The following is a 17,029-nucleotide window of genomic DNA, read 5'->3' on the forward strand; positions in this document are numbered from 1 at the left end:
ATGACAGATTTTTTTTTAATTTTTCCTTTCTAAAAATCTTATGTTTTATGAACATACTTGATAGCTGTGCTTATAAAATAATATTTTATGATGAGAAAAGAGAATTAGAATCGCCCACTTAAAGCAAACAAAAGGCCTATTACATTCAGTCATAAAATATTATAAGGTTCAGAAACTTGAAAAAAACATTTACAGACAAATAAACTCAAGCCTAGAAAGGTGAAGAAGCTTCTTCAAGGTCATACAGTTTTGTAGCAGATCATAAATAAGGCCCAAGTCTTGTGGAAGCCTGCCAACTGTGTGTTCTACAACAAAACAGGCAAAACAAAACCTGGCTCAAGGCCCTGAAAGTCCTCAAGGACATTTCCAAAGAAGTGTCTATACTCTTGGGGACAGAAGTTTAGAAGTTTTGCTTTGTCACTTTCTTTTCCCAGACAGACATAAAATAATATTTTCTATTGATTTATTTTGTCACTAACAATGGAGAAGAAGCATTATTTCAAAGGTATATACCTTTTGGCAAAAACAAGTACAAATTATATATTATTATTTACAATGCTTGCAAAATGAGTCATAGCATGGAAGGAGACATCATGCCTAGAAAAACTGCAGACAAGCCCCTGTCAACATTCTTTTATGAATAAAATATGTAAAAGCAATCTTTTTTTTTTTTTTTGAGTTGGAGTCTCACTCTGTCGCCCAGACTGGAGTGCAGTGGCTGCTCCCGGCCACCGCAGCCTCGACCTGCTGGGCTCCAGCGATCCTTCCGCCTCAGCCTTCTGAGTAGCCGGAATGACAGGCATGCGCTACCACGCCCGGCTGATTTTTTTTTTTTTTTATTTATTGTAGAGATGAGGTCTCTCTGCCCAGGCAGGTCTCGAACCCGCGGGCTCAGGCAATCCACTCACCTCAGCCTCCCAAAGGCGCGGGATTACAGGCTCAGCCACCGAGCCCGGCAAAGCAATCATTATTACATGTGTATTCCAGCAGATCTTTACTCTATGGATCAACAAAGTGACAAATGTGCATCATAGACAGCTCTCAAAAACCCGGTAGAAGTATGTGAGAAGCTCTGGACATTTTACTCTATCACTAAAAGACCCATTACAAGATCAGAGAGATGATGCTTTGTAATAATGATTTTGGGAGCCACTGTAGACCGAGAAAGGTGGGTGGCCATCAGTACAAAGTGTCAGCTAGCAATGTGTGACAGAAGAGTGTAAGATTCTGTCTGAATGCCGGTAGGCATTCTATTTTATTCACAGGCACAAGTTGGCAGTCAGGAATACTTTCCAGATCTTAATTCAACATTGAAAGAAATGGGGAAAATTGGGCATGCAATTAAATCACAGCCACTAAGGCACACATTTTTAGCATGCTGTGCAAAGAATTGGGCAGGACCACAGGCCTCAGATTTGCAAATTTTCACATGATAACTGTGAAAGGGAAAGATGTTCATAGGAGTGTTATATGCAGATAGCAAAAACAAAATGTCTCACAATACAAAGACCTTTGCCATGAGCTCAGTAGCCTGCCCAAATGGTTTATCTCAGCAACATCTTTCACATCTTAAATGGTTCCATTGCACATCTCCAGGGCTGAAATGTCACAATTTTAAATGTGAAGGGTGAGATATCAGAAAGTCTTATGAAGGCAAACTGTGATATAAACAAACTTGACCACAGAGAATTTAACTTTTTGTCAAAACCTAATAATTTTCTTCACTTAGTAGAAAAAATATCAGTCATGTTATCAGCAATGTAAAAAATAATTCATATGCTGCAGAAGAGAGCATAAAAAATATTTTCCTGGGACAAATACCACCAAAGAGAAAGTTAGGAATGCTATTCATCTCTAAAGTAGAAAGAATCGACCTGTTAGGATTTGAACACAATATTCTCGTCAACTCAGCATCAGATGAAGCAAAAGGAATCTGGGTTTATGTTTGATGTGAATATCCAGGATGATCCAGAGCTACATGAAGAGCCACTAAAAACCTGCTGTCATAGCTAACACCCTATTATGGTTACATACAGTTTTCTCAGTAGCAGGAATGAAGAATGAGGAATGAGAAGGGACACTTACATAGCTAAAGCTACCCTTTATCTTCAAGTAACATATGGATGCCTTTTAACACTGGGTCAGATGCTGGTATAAGCACTTTACAAATATCAACACATTCAATCATTGTAAAAACGCTATGTAGTGCTATTATGCACATTTTACAGATGATATCTCCAAGGCCACAGTGTAAGTGTGTCTGGCTTTCGTGTATGGGCGAGGAATCACTATACTAGAACATTATGAAAGGTTACAAGCCACACCATTGCCCTTGCTAATTAAAAAGACTTCATAATTTAAAAATTTTATTCCACAATTAAAATTAAAATGAGTTTTAAAAATACCTAAAATTGGTGGTTAAGAATGTACTTTATGGCCATTAAATGATCCCCAGATGCCAAAGGTTGAAAACAGTGCCATAGCGAGTCTAAAAAACAACCCCCAGAGGTGGGGATTTAATATACAATAAAGGTGGCAATGTAGATTGCAGAGCAAAGATGGACGGCATCAGAACACATGACTATCAATTTGGGGAGACCAACTGAATTCGATTCCCACCACATGACATACAAGAATAATTTTAAATGGAGAGAAAATAGACACGGCAATGGAGTATAATGCAGCTATGAAAAACACAAGAAAGATCTGGAACTGCTGAGGCAGCACAACGGTCATAATAAATATAAAGGAACACACAGTGTGTTTTCATTATTATCAAAAAATCAAACAGATATTTGCATCAACATTATTTATATCACTATATAACTTCATATATACAGATCTAGAAGGATTCACATAAAATTATTTTGAGTGGCTCACCTAGAGAGAGGAACTGACAGAGAGAAAGCATGTTATTTTTCTACTCTTCTGCCTTGTTAAAATTTTTAAATAATATAGTAATTTTTTAAAAAATCAACACAAATAATCAGGTGATAGTAATGCTAAGTGATTAGGCAAAACACAAGCCTTGAGAAGCTTTGTGCAAGGGGGGACCCCAAAATCCTGGAATTATCTTTTTTTTGTTTTTGGAGGGTGAACCCCTTATAGTACACTCAGACTTTGTTCTTCTGGATCAAATAGTCAAAGTTTTTATCTGGAAGCTTTGAGAATATTGTGCTACTATTTGCTGAAGAAACACCCTGAGTTGTGACAAGCAGGTGACTCATTCTTCCACCATGATGATGCACCTGCGCACACTGCACTGAGTGCTCAGCAGTTTTTGACCAAATACAGCATTCCCCTGTTCTGTGCTCCACCCTCCCTAGTTATCCAATCTTATCCCCAGCGACTTTTCTTTGTTTCCCCAAGTGAAAATAAAAAGCCCTCAAAGGGAAACATCTTGCCGTTGCGGAAGAGGTGAAACAAACAACAAGAACAAAAATGGCAGGAGCACTAAAAGACATCAAAATTGACAGGTTCAAAAACTGTTATGAGCAGCGGAGAAAGAGTCTGACTAGGTGCATTGCGTCAAAAGGAGAGTACTTTGAAGGACCCTGAAGTTTAAACATGTAATAATAAATAAACAATTTTTTATAAATCAATTCTGGTTTTGTTTGGACCCCACCTCATATGTCTTGCTAAGGAACTTTTACTTTATTCTTAACTAATAAAGCACCAGCAAAAGCTTTTAAGCAATAGGGAGAAAGAACCATTTTTGCATTTGGAAAGATCTTTGTGGTAGCAGCATAGAGAAAATTAATTAGAAAGGTAGTAAGACTCAAAGCAGAAGGTGGTTAAGGAGGCTTTACATTTCTACTTATAACTGAGAATCTGCCGTGTACCATGAAAATGTCTAATTCAGCTTACGTAAGCCTTAAAACTATTGTATTGAAACTACTACAATCGTCATTTCACATATGAGGAAATGGAGGCTGAGTTGTTCACAAATCACTCCATCTGCACACGAGTCAGTACAAAACCTCGAAGTCAAATTCAAATCCTGGCCTTTGCACTTAACTAAAAATGTATATTGCATTCCAGAATGCTGCAGCAGCTTTGACAAGTGATAACGAAGATCTCGACCAATGTAAGCAGGAGATGGGAATGTAGAGAAGGGGCCGGATTCTGACGACTGGCTGGAGGCAGAGGACGAGGAGGGAGGCAGGAAATTTTAAGCTGACATGCAGGTTTCAAGCTTGAAATAAATTCTCAAATTCTCCATAATGTGATAATATTCATTTTTATAAAGTTAGCAATACCTGCCAATACCTTCTAAGATTTCATGGGAAGCCCACAAACAACCACACACTGCACGTACGTTCCCCTTCCAACTTGCTGGTGCATTATTACAGCTCCCACATTCTTCCAGGAATCATGCAGGAAATCTTTTCATCATAAAAGTCTACTCACTGCAAGTTACTGGAAGACTATAAACGATTATGAAAAGGTTTCCTTGCTTTTTCCTCAAGAAGCTTTATAATTTTCACCTGAGCTAAGAGTGGCATTTATCAAAAATGGAAGACTCTCTTCTCGCTTTCTCTCTTGTTTTACCACAAAGAGAATGGAGAACTTAAAATACATACATATGCACTACACACACACACCACAACACATACACAGAGATACATACACTTTTTTTTTTCCTATTCTTGCTCAAACTACACCTTAATGTAGCTGTTTCTAGTGGTGGTGTGGGAGTGGAGATGGCAGTGAAGGAGGGCTGACTGTGTATTTTTAAGCATTCACTTTAGAAACTACTTTCTTGTTATTTTCATGTGATTCTCATGTGATTTTTCATGAACATTTTTCATGTCTTCAGAGATTCTAGAAACCTCCTAAAATTTATATAGAATTTTGTTTGCAAAAGGATATATGAAGGGAGACACAAAAAAAACCCGGAATTTATTTATTAAAAATTGTGTATCTATTCTTGTATATTTAAATTTCAGTCACCTTCAAAGTATGCAATACACCTATTGAAACACTTCTTTCAGCCAGGCTCAGTGGCTCCGCCTGTAATCCTGCGCCTTTGGGAAGCTGAGGTGAGTGGATTGCCCGAGCCCACTGGCTCGAGACCCGCCTGGGCAGGCGAGACCTCATCTCTACAATAAATCAAAAAATTAGCCGGGCGTGGTAGCGCGCACCTGTAGTTCCAGCTATGTGGAAGGCTGAGGCGGAAGGATCGCTGGAGCCCAGCAGGCAAGGCTGCGGTGGCCGCGAGCGGCCACTGCACTCTAGTCTGGGTGACAGAGTAAGACTCCAACTCAAAAAAAAAAAACCACTTCTTTCGCTGCTCAAAACGGTTTTTGAATTCGTCAATTTTAATGCCTTGTAGTGCTTCTGCTGTTTTTTGCTTCTCTTCTTTCACATTGGCAAAACATTTCCCTTTGAGGACTTTTTACATCCAAGGAAACAAAAAGAAAAAGTTGCTTGGACGAGATTGAGTGAATACAGAGGGTGGGGCACAAGGGTCATGCCATTCTTGGTTAAAAACTGCTGAACACTCAGCAAGGTATGGGTAGGCAGGCTCGTAAATCATCCAGCATGAAATGGGCAAACAGTGAATGAATCTCAAAAAAAAGTACTGAAGTTGACCAACCACAGCCTCTCCTAACAATGTTGGCTGGTACACTGATGTCAATGGGTTCCTAGAACGCTCACCCAGCGGGGAAAGCCTATACTACAAAGGACCCACCCTCCAAAAAATAATTCCAGGTTTTTTGGGGTCTTCCCCCTGTATGCATTTGTCTAAAGATATTATCAATAGCTTTCATTAGCTATTCAAAGCTTCTAAGACCCCAAAATGATTAAGAGCCACATGTCTATCCTTCAAGGTGATCTGTCATTAGTCATGCCAGTGTTCAAGTAATACCTAGGAGACTTCAACAAGCAGAACACAGCAGTTCACTACAGCTTTTCATCATGGCCAGGCAACAAGGCATGCATCAAATTCTGCTTTTTCAAAGTGACACCTATTTTTGCCATCTATTTGTTAGGCTAATGAGGAAAATCATCACCTACTTTATTAAACACAACCTGCTTCAAAGCTGCAGTTAAGATGGCAGTGAAGGATGACTGGCTGTGTATTTTTAAACTTACACTTTAGGAACTACTTTCTTGTTATTTTGAATGTTTTTCATAGATTATCTCTGAACTCAAAATCCCAAACTGCGGCCAAGATTATATCAAGAGGTATTCTGCAAATAGAGAAACAGAATTCAGGGCCCAATGAAAATATATTTTAATAAGTTAAGTAAATGCAATGCTTGTTTGCTTTTTGTGAATCTATTCTGCTATAACCTCAATGCAAAAACTCTCATTTCCCCAGATAGTAAGAAATTGGGATGCACAATAGACATTTTAATATGCATCCTAATCATTAACTGAATTGCGGTCTCAGAAACAAAAAGAAAGCACATACCAGAGCAGGTAAAATGCTGTTAGATCTAGGCAAACTGAGACTAACCAAGATCTTCATGGAGAAAGAAAACCTGTACAATATATCATCAAGGACTGTATAGAGAGAACTTTTCAAGATAACTGCTAAAGCTGTCTAATAATCCACTGGCCACCACTAGTTGGGTTTCACAAATCCTGAGTCTAGTGTCTAAAACAATAAATCCGATATTTTTTCCCCCCAGAATAACTAATATCTCTCAGGGAAAAAAGACAAGGATGTTTCCAATATAAATTTCCTTTAACCAAAGGAGAAGGGTCTTGTCTACCCTTGATTCAGCATGCTGCCATTTTTTTCTTTTAATTTCTCTTCCTTCTGAAGAGCTCTGAACTTGACATTCGGCTTCCAGCTGGAAATGCAGATAAGCAGCCTGTTACAGGGGCTTAAAGTCCCTACCAGGAACTAAAAAGCAGCCCTGATCTGTCTGGCACCAGGCTTCAGATCTGCTCAACTATTTCATAGTATCCATGACACTTTGAATCACCATTTTAGAGAAACAGAGTCCAAGTACAAGAAAAGTCTCTGAACCACAGGATCAAGATAGATCTTTAATTTTGCCCCAGAACTTAGAGCTTTAGAGACTGTGAAAAATGAACATGAATGGAAATTCTTTCTGCACTTCGAAGCCCCAGCAATTAATCAGCTTAAATGACTTCATGTCATAAAGCTACACTCTATTTTTAAAACACACTCCTTCTTTGGCCTTCATATGCCTTGCATTTAAACCTCAACCAAACATTAGAACATAATGCACACAATATTCTTTCAAAAATTTTTTTTTCTAGTAGAACTGCTAAATACCAATGAAGTTACCTTAAAACTAGGGGCAACAAAATATATATGAAAGACAAAAACAAACAGATAAACAAGCAAGAAAACACTTTGGGCAAATAAAAAAGAGAATATGGGCTGAGTTGTAGTTTGGTTCGAAGCATATGATAATGCACAAAACATCTCATTCCAGTTTATACAAGTACTAAAAAAGCCATGCACAGATATCTTAGTGCATGATTAATATTTAAGATACTAAGAAGTTTCTATAGTAAAGTTATGATAGTATTCTCAATAACTGGCACATAATTTGGAAGCATGTTCTCAGCATAAAAACCTGACCTCTGACAATGCTTTGGGTGGATATGTTCTAGATATCTCAAATAGTTTGAAAGGGAATTTTAACAAATAGGAATTTTAACAGAAGTATTCTTCTGCATCTTCAGAGTTAAAAACAAATCCAACTCTTGTCAAAAACAAAACACACATACATACAGGTTTTTCAAATTCTATTTAATATACAGACATATATAGAAAAATTAGATTTCTTAAAATATAATTCAAGCCTTGGTGAAGAAGTTAAATTTAGAGAGGGGAGGAATTCCTTTGGCTCAAACTTCAAGTAAGGAAGACAGAGAGAAAATAGAAATGTGTTTAAATAAGGCTATCTCCTATCTTGGGCAATTAGAAGGTTAAACCAAGAAGGTATCTTGTTTCTCAACAATCCTCAGCACCTCCCAAAATAAATACAACCCTATCATTCTAGAGAAGGCTGGAATTTCCTTTTCAGGACACAAAGTATTTCTTCAAAACTCATAACAGATGACAAAACAGCTGTTAAGAGGGGAGAAGGGACAGACCATGACAGGGAAGCGGGGTGAGGAGCACCCAAGATAAAAATGCCACGGAAGAGGGCAGGGCAGAGGAAAGTGGGAGCACCACCATTTATGTAACAGTTATGCCTTGTTTTAGGAGAGAAGGAGAATCAAATGAGGAAGCGCTTCTGATTTCATCATGAAGAAACCCAGTGAGTCATCAACTATGAAGGCAGGAGACAGTGGAAGATGGGAACAACACGACCCACCAGCATTCAAGTACACAGGAAGTTCAAATGATGTGGTTTTCCTACTGGGTGCTCATCTTGGAATGCAGAAGGTCAGGAGACTGAAACAGGAACACTCCCGGTGCGCAGGCCAGGCTTAAAGGACGGCAGGGAGTCCCACTATGGTCAAACAAGTCCTAACAAAGACAAAGTCCTGGGGAGGCTGGGATAGGCTGGTGTTCTGAAGGAATTGGTGGTGGGAGCACACAGAGCTGACCAGGAAGGGCAGAGAAAAGGTCTTGGGAAGAGCCAGGGATTAGGACCGGCAAGAAGAGTGATTTTAAGAACTGCTGGCCCTAATAAAATGAACGATATGCCAGACACTGAAGCATACTGCACAGTCTGTATACAGTATGTGGAATTATTCAAGAAATCCCTGAGAAGTATGAGATATCACATGCCATTTTCAGCTAAGTCGACTAAAAGTCAGAGAGGTGCATCAGGGAGCCTTTCTTCCATACAGTGAGGGAGGAGGCAGGGAGCACTACGTGTGGCAGCATATGTAAATGCACCAAGCAAACAATAGGAATCTCTCCCGGAGAGCCACGAAAACAAACAAGAAGAAATACAGTCTCCCAGGAGATCAGGAGTCCATCAAGAGACAAAATATGCCTACATGTAACCACACAGAATGGCCAAAAAGCAGCCAGAGATGCTAAGTAAGAAAATGATAAGCAGAACTACCTTTTACAAAGATCATTCTGGCATTGTGTGCAGAGAAGGTTCACGGCAGGCCCAGCCTGGATAGAGAGAAAACACTTAAGGAAGTTTTGTGACTCCTGAATTAACGGCGGTAGTGCCAAGGGCTAAGAGTCGCAATGGAATAATCGTGAGGCAAAACTCGAGCAGACTAGGACGCCAAACATTCAGAGTGTAGAAGACAGGAAGTGGCAATGGAGCACAGAGGGTCACTCATGGAGACACGGAGCCCAGGACGCCAACCACAACAGAAGGCTGGGAGATGAGTGGGTCTGCAGGTACTGAGAACTGTGAACCATCCAGGTGAGGAGGAAGACAAAGGGAAAGACTTCTGAGGGAGAGCAGGAACTCTGTTGCATCTCCATGGAATGGAAGTTACAAGATGAACTAGCCAGGGAGCCACATGGAGTGGCACCTGCAGATGAAATTCTAAGAGGAATGTGAGAAAAGCTGGCAAGGAGTGGCAATCAGCAAAACCAGAGGCTAAGAGTGGACAAAGTTCTGTGTGGAGGGAGCATGCCATGGGACTCAACATGTGCCAACCTGTAAAATTCCAGAGGTCACCTCTGCAGGGGCAGGTTCAGGTGGTGATGGGAGTAAAGGTCAGGTTGCAGGGGACAGAGGTGGAAAAGGAGGTTAGAAAAATAAAGAAAAGGCCGGGCTCGGTGGCTCAGACTGTAATCCCAGTACTTTGGAAGGCTGAGGAGAGTAGATTGCTTGAGCCCGCAGGTTTGAGACTAGCCCAGGCAACTTGGCAAGATCTCGTCTCTACAATAAACAAATTAAAAAAAGAAATTAGCCAGGCATGGTAGTGCGTGCCTGTAGTTCCAGCTACTTGGAAGGATCACCAGCAAATCAGTGCTGGGGTGGCTGTGAGTGTGCCACTGCACTCCAGCCTGGGCGACAGAATAAAACTCCAACTCAAAAAAAAAGGGAAAAATCAAGAAAAGAGGAAATACAGTCAAAAGTTTCAAGAAACCAGACTGGATTAAGGAGATGAGCTAGAGAGGAAAATGCAGGATCCAGGAGCAGTATTTTTTCTTAAAGAAGGAACAGACAAAAGCACATTTTTATTCTAAAGGGAAACAGTCAAAAGAGAAAAAAAGTTAACTTACAGGCAGAACAAGAGAAAACTGATGAAGGAAGATCTCAAGAAAAGCAGGAATGGAGAGGATCCTGATAACAGAAAAAGGATGATGAAAAGAAAGGATACAGCCGGCTCGGTGGCTCACCCTGTAATCCCGCGCCTTTGGGAGACTGAGGTGAGTGGATTGCCTGAGCCCGCGGGTTCGAGATTCGCCTGGGCAGCGAGACCTCAGCTCTACAATAAATCAAAAAATCAGTCGTGCGTGGTAGCGCATGCCTGTAATTCCCGCTACTTGGAAGGCTGAGGCGGAAGGATCACTGGAGCCCAGCAGGTCGAGGCTGCGGTGGCCAGGAGCGGCCACTGCACTCCAGTCTGGGCGACAGAGTGAGACTCCGACTCAAAAAAAAAAAAAAAAGAAGGGATACTTCTTCCAGTACAACAGGGGAGGAGCCAAGCAGGGGTATGTTGAGTGAAGGTTTGCAGGAGGAAGTTGAAGGTCTCCACATCCATCACGAGCATGAAGGCTTCTAGTGGGAGGCAGGGGAGATGCTGGGAGCTCAGACTCGCCTTCCTAGGGAAGAGGGAGAGTGCAGACCAACACCACAAAAGACAGCCAGGCAACACTGCTGAGGCTGTGGATTTGCCATACCACCAATCTGCAAGGCCTCGTAGTTCCTATCCAGCAGTGCTCGGCACCCGAGGGATACAAGCTGGAAAGTGCACACAGATTCATCGGGAGCTGGGACTATGGCAGAGGGCCCATGGGGAGAGCACTGAAGATCCTGGCAAGAAAATGGCTGACATGAAGGAACAGCAGCCAAGGCTGGTCAGGAGAAAATGTGAAGCCAGAAGAGGGATAGCAGAAGAACTAAAAGTAATAAAAGAAAAATGGGTACTGTGAGAATAAGGGAGAGAAAAGTCTGGAAAGACAGTAGATAAGATCGAATGGTAAAATAAAAAAACTTCACCATTGCAGAAGAGGTTCAACTGTGACTTGGGCAAGTGTGGGCACAGGAGCAGAGGGACTGACCTGAAAGGGGGTAAAGGTCCCTGTGGCGCAGGCACTTGAGGTACTAAGAGTTAGATGGACTGCCAGGTGGGCAAAGGAGTGTCCTAGGATGAGAACATGACCAGGGTGGGGGTAGGTGGGGGAGGGGAGGGAGCACAAGCAGATGAACAGTGTGAGCAGACACACACACACACACACACACACACACACACACGAAACCAACAGAATGGAAACAGCAGTGATGAGATGGTATCACCTTTCAAGAAGAGAGGATTGGGCACCCTGCCAGCACCCTGAGGGAGGGAGAAGTGGGCATGGCAGAGGGGACCAGGCCCACGGAGAGACAGAGCTCTGAAGAGAAGAAGGTGTATGTCTCCCGCAGAGAGGAGGGAACAAAGTATTAACTCTTGAAGAAGTTGCATCATTTGCTTTACCACAGGGAGGGCTACGAAGGCCATGGCAGAATAATCTGGGAGGGAGTGAGCCATGAGAAGTTAGGCAGGCCAAAGGTAGGGACTGACTAGGAATGACAACGAAGAAAGGATGGCACCCGTGGTGCACCCCCGAAGATGACCCCAAAGTAATGTCCATGGCCCAGGCCCAGAAGCTGCAGCTATGTTACCTGACACGGCACATAGTGCTCTGCAGGGGCAGTTAAGTGAAGGATGGTGAGACGTGGGATTGTCCTGGATTACTAGGGTGAGTGTAATGTCATCATGAGGGTCCTTATAAGAGGGAGACAGGAGAACCAAAGAGGGAAGAAACATGGTATGGCCTCACGAGCTAAGGATGAAGAAAGGCAAGGAAAGAGTTCCCCCAAGAGACTTCAGAAGGAATGAGGCCTTGGGACCCATTTTAGACTCTTAACTTCTGAACTTTGAGATAATAAATTGGTGCTGTTTTAAGCCACTAAATTGGTGCTAATATGTTATCACAGCAATAGGAAAGTAATACAGCACCCTAGCTATATGGAATTCAAATAAAAATTATATTACCAAACTATAAAAAAATATAAAGTCTAAAAGAGTTTTAAGTTTTGCATGATGACTTTCATTTCATTTGAAACACCAAACTATTCTAAAATGCAGAAAGGTCTCTATTTCCCAGGGGTCTAAACCCACATTTAGCCAGCCTTGCCAGCAATACCACGTTGGCTGGGGGTAGAGGAACCCCTGCCTGGAGACAAAAAACAGAGCTGGCCTTCAAGCCTGTGACTAAGGGCATCAAGGACATGCCATTTAGTGGGCTTCCTTGTCACCAGACAAGACAGTCTAGAGTGAGGGCAGGCAGTGTTCCCTCACATCAGAGACCTGCCACGGTTGCAGGTGCGATGTGCCCACATAGCGCTGCAGCTGGTGCCCAGTGGAGATCTGGGTGCTGCTCCTGGCCAGATAACACAGGAGCTGGCATCCAGTCCCTCTGCTGCTCCTGTCTTGCCCCCAGCCCTCACTTCTGCCAATGTGACTTGGGCAGATGACAGCTGCCCACTAAGTACATGTCAAGAGGCCAGAGTGAACAGGCTGGGACAGCTTCATGCAGAGGAAGCATCTCGAGGGGGAACGTGGACCTCTGAGGTTCAGAGAGCAAGAAAAGATGCAAAAGCCTTCAAACTTGGAGAAAGACTGAGTGCAGTCAGGCAGGAGCCAGTGCATGGACCAGTCTGATAGGCATGGAAGAAGCTCTAGGTTCACACAATCTGCAGCTGGGGTAGAATGTGGAGGCTCCAGTCCCACATGCACATATTTGGACTCACTGTGTCTGGCAACAGGGTGAAAAGAATGCTTTAGGAAGGCACGGGTCATAGAGAGATGACTGGCAGGGAGAAATAAAAGAGAAAAGCTTTTAATACCAACCTCAAAATAAAACAAAACAAAAAAGAATTCTAAATCAACCCAAGATGGGCACATTTCACTGGTAATGGGGAGAAATGTTTTTAAATGTGCTATGTCAACAGAAGGTGTTTATATCCTTATATGCTCATTAACCCAGATGGTAAAAATAAATGACAGACTATAAGACATTTTACTTTGTCTTGTACAAAAAGAAACTTAAAATAAACCTTTAGATATGCAAACACCTTGTATGCCACTAAAATAAGCATACACTCCTTAAAATACATATATACATACATTTTCTTGGTAAAGCACACATCTGATTACAGAACTAATTGTGACTTGGGGGCCTTTGGAACATCTTCTAAAACGTAAATATTAGGACTGAAACTGTATTAAAAATAAAGCAGCACTTTGGGAGGTTGAAGAGAGAGGATTGCCTGAGTCCACGGGTTCAAGACCAGCCTGGGCAACATGGTGAGACCTCGTCTATACAATAAATCAAAATATTAGCTAGACGTGGTACCACGCATCTGTAGTTCCGACTACTTGGAAGGCTGAGGCGGAAGGATCACTGGAGCCTAGGAGGTCGACGCTGGGGTGGCTGTGACCGTGCCATTGCACTCCAGTCTAAGCGATGGAGTGAGACTCCAACTCAAAAAACAATGATAATAATAAAGCAACATGTTAATGTCTTAGCAATAGTTTTCTACTCAAGATATGCAAACTACTTTAAAATTTATTTTCAACACTTCAGGGTCAAAAGCTGAAGAGCTCCAACACAGAGGGCTGACCAAAACAATACTATTATAATATTTACACAGTAAATATGAGCATTGAACATGGATGAATATGATTATGAATATGAATATGAACAGTCAAGAGCACAATGTCAACATAAATTTGAGTTCAGTGTGATGCGCCTTCTTGGAAGGCTGGCATGAACCATCTGCCTTTTTTTATTATATTAAAACCTATTTCCAACTATAGACAGTGCTTATTTCATCCTAAAATTTAAATTCAAGTTAGAGTAACACTGTGATCTTGGACACAAGCAACTACTTCCATCATTCAGACAAATCAGACATAATAATTGGTGAGCTTAATTCTTCTCCTTTTCAGGGTCAGATGAGGTCCCATCTCACACATGGAATACTTGGTAAATTCGTTACTTGTACTTTCCACTAGCAATTAATGTACCCCTCACATTATTATTGTGCTATTATGGGCATATATTATATCCCAACTAGGTGGCAAGATTCAAAGAAACTGTGTCGTATAGGCCTTAGTGCTTGGGTCAGTGTTACAAGGCACTTGCACACAAAAAGCCTTAAAAATGTGAGCAGCTTGAGTGTTGGATTGTGAGTGGAGTGAAAGGCAGATCAACATGGCAGAGGCTGATCTGTTTTCTCCTGCACGAATGCTTTGCTGTAACCTTCAGCAGTAGCAAACATTAAAGTTCAAAAGCTTGAAGAAGTCCTATTTACCAGTCAAGGAATCCTCAAAGTGTATCTCCTGATCACTGGCTGTCTCCACTCAGCAAAAAGTCCCTCACAAGGGAACCCACTCCTGTCTTCATGTGCCACAACATTGTCTTTCTCTCACTTGGTGCTTGCCAGCACCTCTTCTGTCATATCTCTATAAAGTCAAGGGAAGAAGACTATGTGACCTGTAGCCTATCACGACACAGTTCCAAATACTGCCATGAGGATTTATTTGCCCCATGGTCATTTTGTTCTTGTTGTTGTTGTTAACACAAACATGAGGTCGTGAGGGAAATTCTGAGAAAGAAATTCTCAGTTCTGCAAGTGTTTTTTACACTGGTTGATAGACCTTAAAGGATCTAAATGAGAAACTCTGAGAATAACGTTAATACACCAGCTTGCTGGAGTGAAGGGGCCATGCAGGAGCTGGACAGAAAATCTAACACTTTGCAGCCGTCAGCCAAAATTTAATTTGCCTTGCTCTGCAAATTAGCCCACACTTCACCTCTAGCACTCAAATATCTGACACATTTCCTAAGACCCTGATATGAGGACACAGTACAAACCTGATTTCTAAACACGACCATCAAGTCACAAACCTCACCTGTGTCCTTTGCCTGAAGCTCACATCCTAAACCTGACCGTGGTACCTGACGCCAGATGCCGGACCGTGGTACCTGACGCCAGATGAAAAGTTTTAGCTTATTGCTGCAGGCTAAGATGCAAAATAATGATGCAAATCTGATGAAATTTTTCAAGTAAATTCACTCTGAAACACTGAAAACTCAGACCAGGAAGAAGTGAAAGGCAATTCAAAGATTGATTGCCACGAGTAAAGATGATCTCCTGTAGCCACAAACCCTGGTGCTAGGAGTCTAGTCCTCCAACAACCCAAGGATACAGGTAGGGTAATTTTCCTACTTTACAAATGAGGAGACTGAGGTTGAATGTCTTGCCCAAGGTCACAGAGCTGGCAGGTGGCTGCACTGGGCTACAGCCCACATTCTGAAACACTAAGACTTTGATTAGCTTTCCTGAGTCCTTTGCCAGCAGAGCCCAGAAATTCAAATAAGCTGGTGGGCTATCTAGCAAATGATTTTATTTTAACTAATCTCTTAAGTTTGATTCCTTGTACAACTGTAAGTCCGTCAGTGACTGACCTTAGAAAACAGTTCAACAGGGGCTGCGACAGCCTTCTGTTCTTTCAGGTACTGCTCCCAAGACCAGGCTTCCTGTGCAGCCACTGAAGGGACTGGAAGAGAAAACAAAATGGCTTTTCTTGAAACAATTAGAGACAGAAAAAAATAAAATTTAATTGAAAATAAACTCAAGAAGCAGGCTAATATAATTAAATTCACACGACCCAGCATTTCCTGTTTGATACATGTTTATGAATACATTCCACCCTCAACAAGATGTCTGATGAACTCTTAAATTACCCTCAAAAGCCCAGGTGCAGTGGCCAATGCCTGTAATCCTGGCACTTTGGGAGACCGAGGTGGGAGGATTGCTTGCACCCAGGAGTTCAAGACCAGTACGGGCAACACAGCAAGGTCCCATCTCTACAATAAGTCAAAAAACGTGTCAGGTGTGGTGGTGCATGCCTATAGTCCCACTACTCAAGAGGCTGAGGCAAAAGGATCTTCTGAGCCCAGAGGTCAAGGCTGTGGTGAGTTGTGATTGTGTCACTCGATTCCAGCCCTGGCAACAGAGTAAGACCATGATTCAAAAGCAAACAAAACAACAAGAAGAAAAAACACTCTCAAAGAGGGTGAAGAGAAACAGGGGAATAGGTTTTCTGAAAATTGATTTAGTTCATTTTAAGATGAATAACCTAGGATTTTTTTATGGTGTCCTTTTACTTTCCATGACTCTTTTTGGTATGAGTGTCAATTGGTATGACCTGTTGAAAGGCCATGTAGCAACATTCGTCAAAAGCCTTAAAAATTATTGTTTGAACCAGCAATTCTCCTTCACACTCAGAGTAGAGACGCCTAAGGGACAAAACACAAGTGTTTTTTCATAGAACTCTACATAATAATGAAACACTGGAAACAAACAGAAGGTCTGCCAAGGGGAAATTAATCAACTGCCTGACACAGACGTGGCATTTTAATAATAAAACTGCACTATAGAAGACTGTTAATGGCAGAGAAGGACCACATAGTGATATACTACTAAGTAGGGAAAAAAGTAGTTTAGGAAACAAATTGATCCCCTTTTTGGTAAATATGTAATGAATTTTAAAAGACTAAAATTATGGAAATGAAAATTTTTAAAGACATCATCTTTTAGTGACGGAATTATAATTTCTTTCTGATTTTCTTTATGCTTCGGTTTTCTGCATTCCACATTTTTTAGATGAATAATAGATAATCTTTGTAATTCAATAAAAATACTATTTTTAGACAAAAAACTGGCAAAAGCAATTAATAATTGTTTTAAATTTACATTCTACCCCACAGTACTTCCTCCTCCAGGATTACACACTAAGGAAGTAGTCAAACACTAATAATAAAATTCATGGTAAAGCCGGGCTCAGTGGCTCAGCCTGTAATCCCGCGCCTTTGGGAGGCTGAGGTGAGTGG

The 17,029-nt window shown here is 41.5% G+C and overlaps 1 protein-coding gene across 2 annotated transcripts in view; it reads right to left on the reverse strand.

Moving 5' to 3' along the window:
• L3MBTL4 (L3MBTL4, histone methyl-lysine binding protein) overlaps positions 1–17,029 on the reverse strand; it is a 433,421-nt gene that overhangs the window by 306,399 nt on the left and 109,993 nt on the right. For both annotated transcript variants that reach the window (XM_021707570.1, XM_021707564.1), the window contains one exon: positions 15,602–15,693. In XM_021707570.1, the coding sequence (XP_021563245.1) occupies positions 15,602–15,693 (92 nt within the window). The remainder of the gene's footprint in view (positions 1–15,601; positions 15,694–17,029) is intronic.

This window comes from Carlito syrichta, unplaced genomic scaffold (genome assembly GCF_000164805.1).
Source record: "Carlito syrichta isolate Samal-C Ts95f unplaced genomic scaffold, Tarsius_syrichta-2.0.1 Scaffold47312, whole genome shotgun sequence".
NCBI classification, from domain to species: domain Eukaryota; kingdom Metazoa; phylum Chordata; class Mammalia; order Primates; family Tarsiidae; genus Carlito; species Carlito syrichta.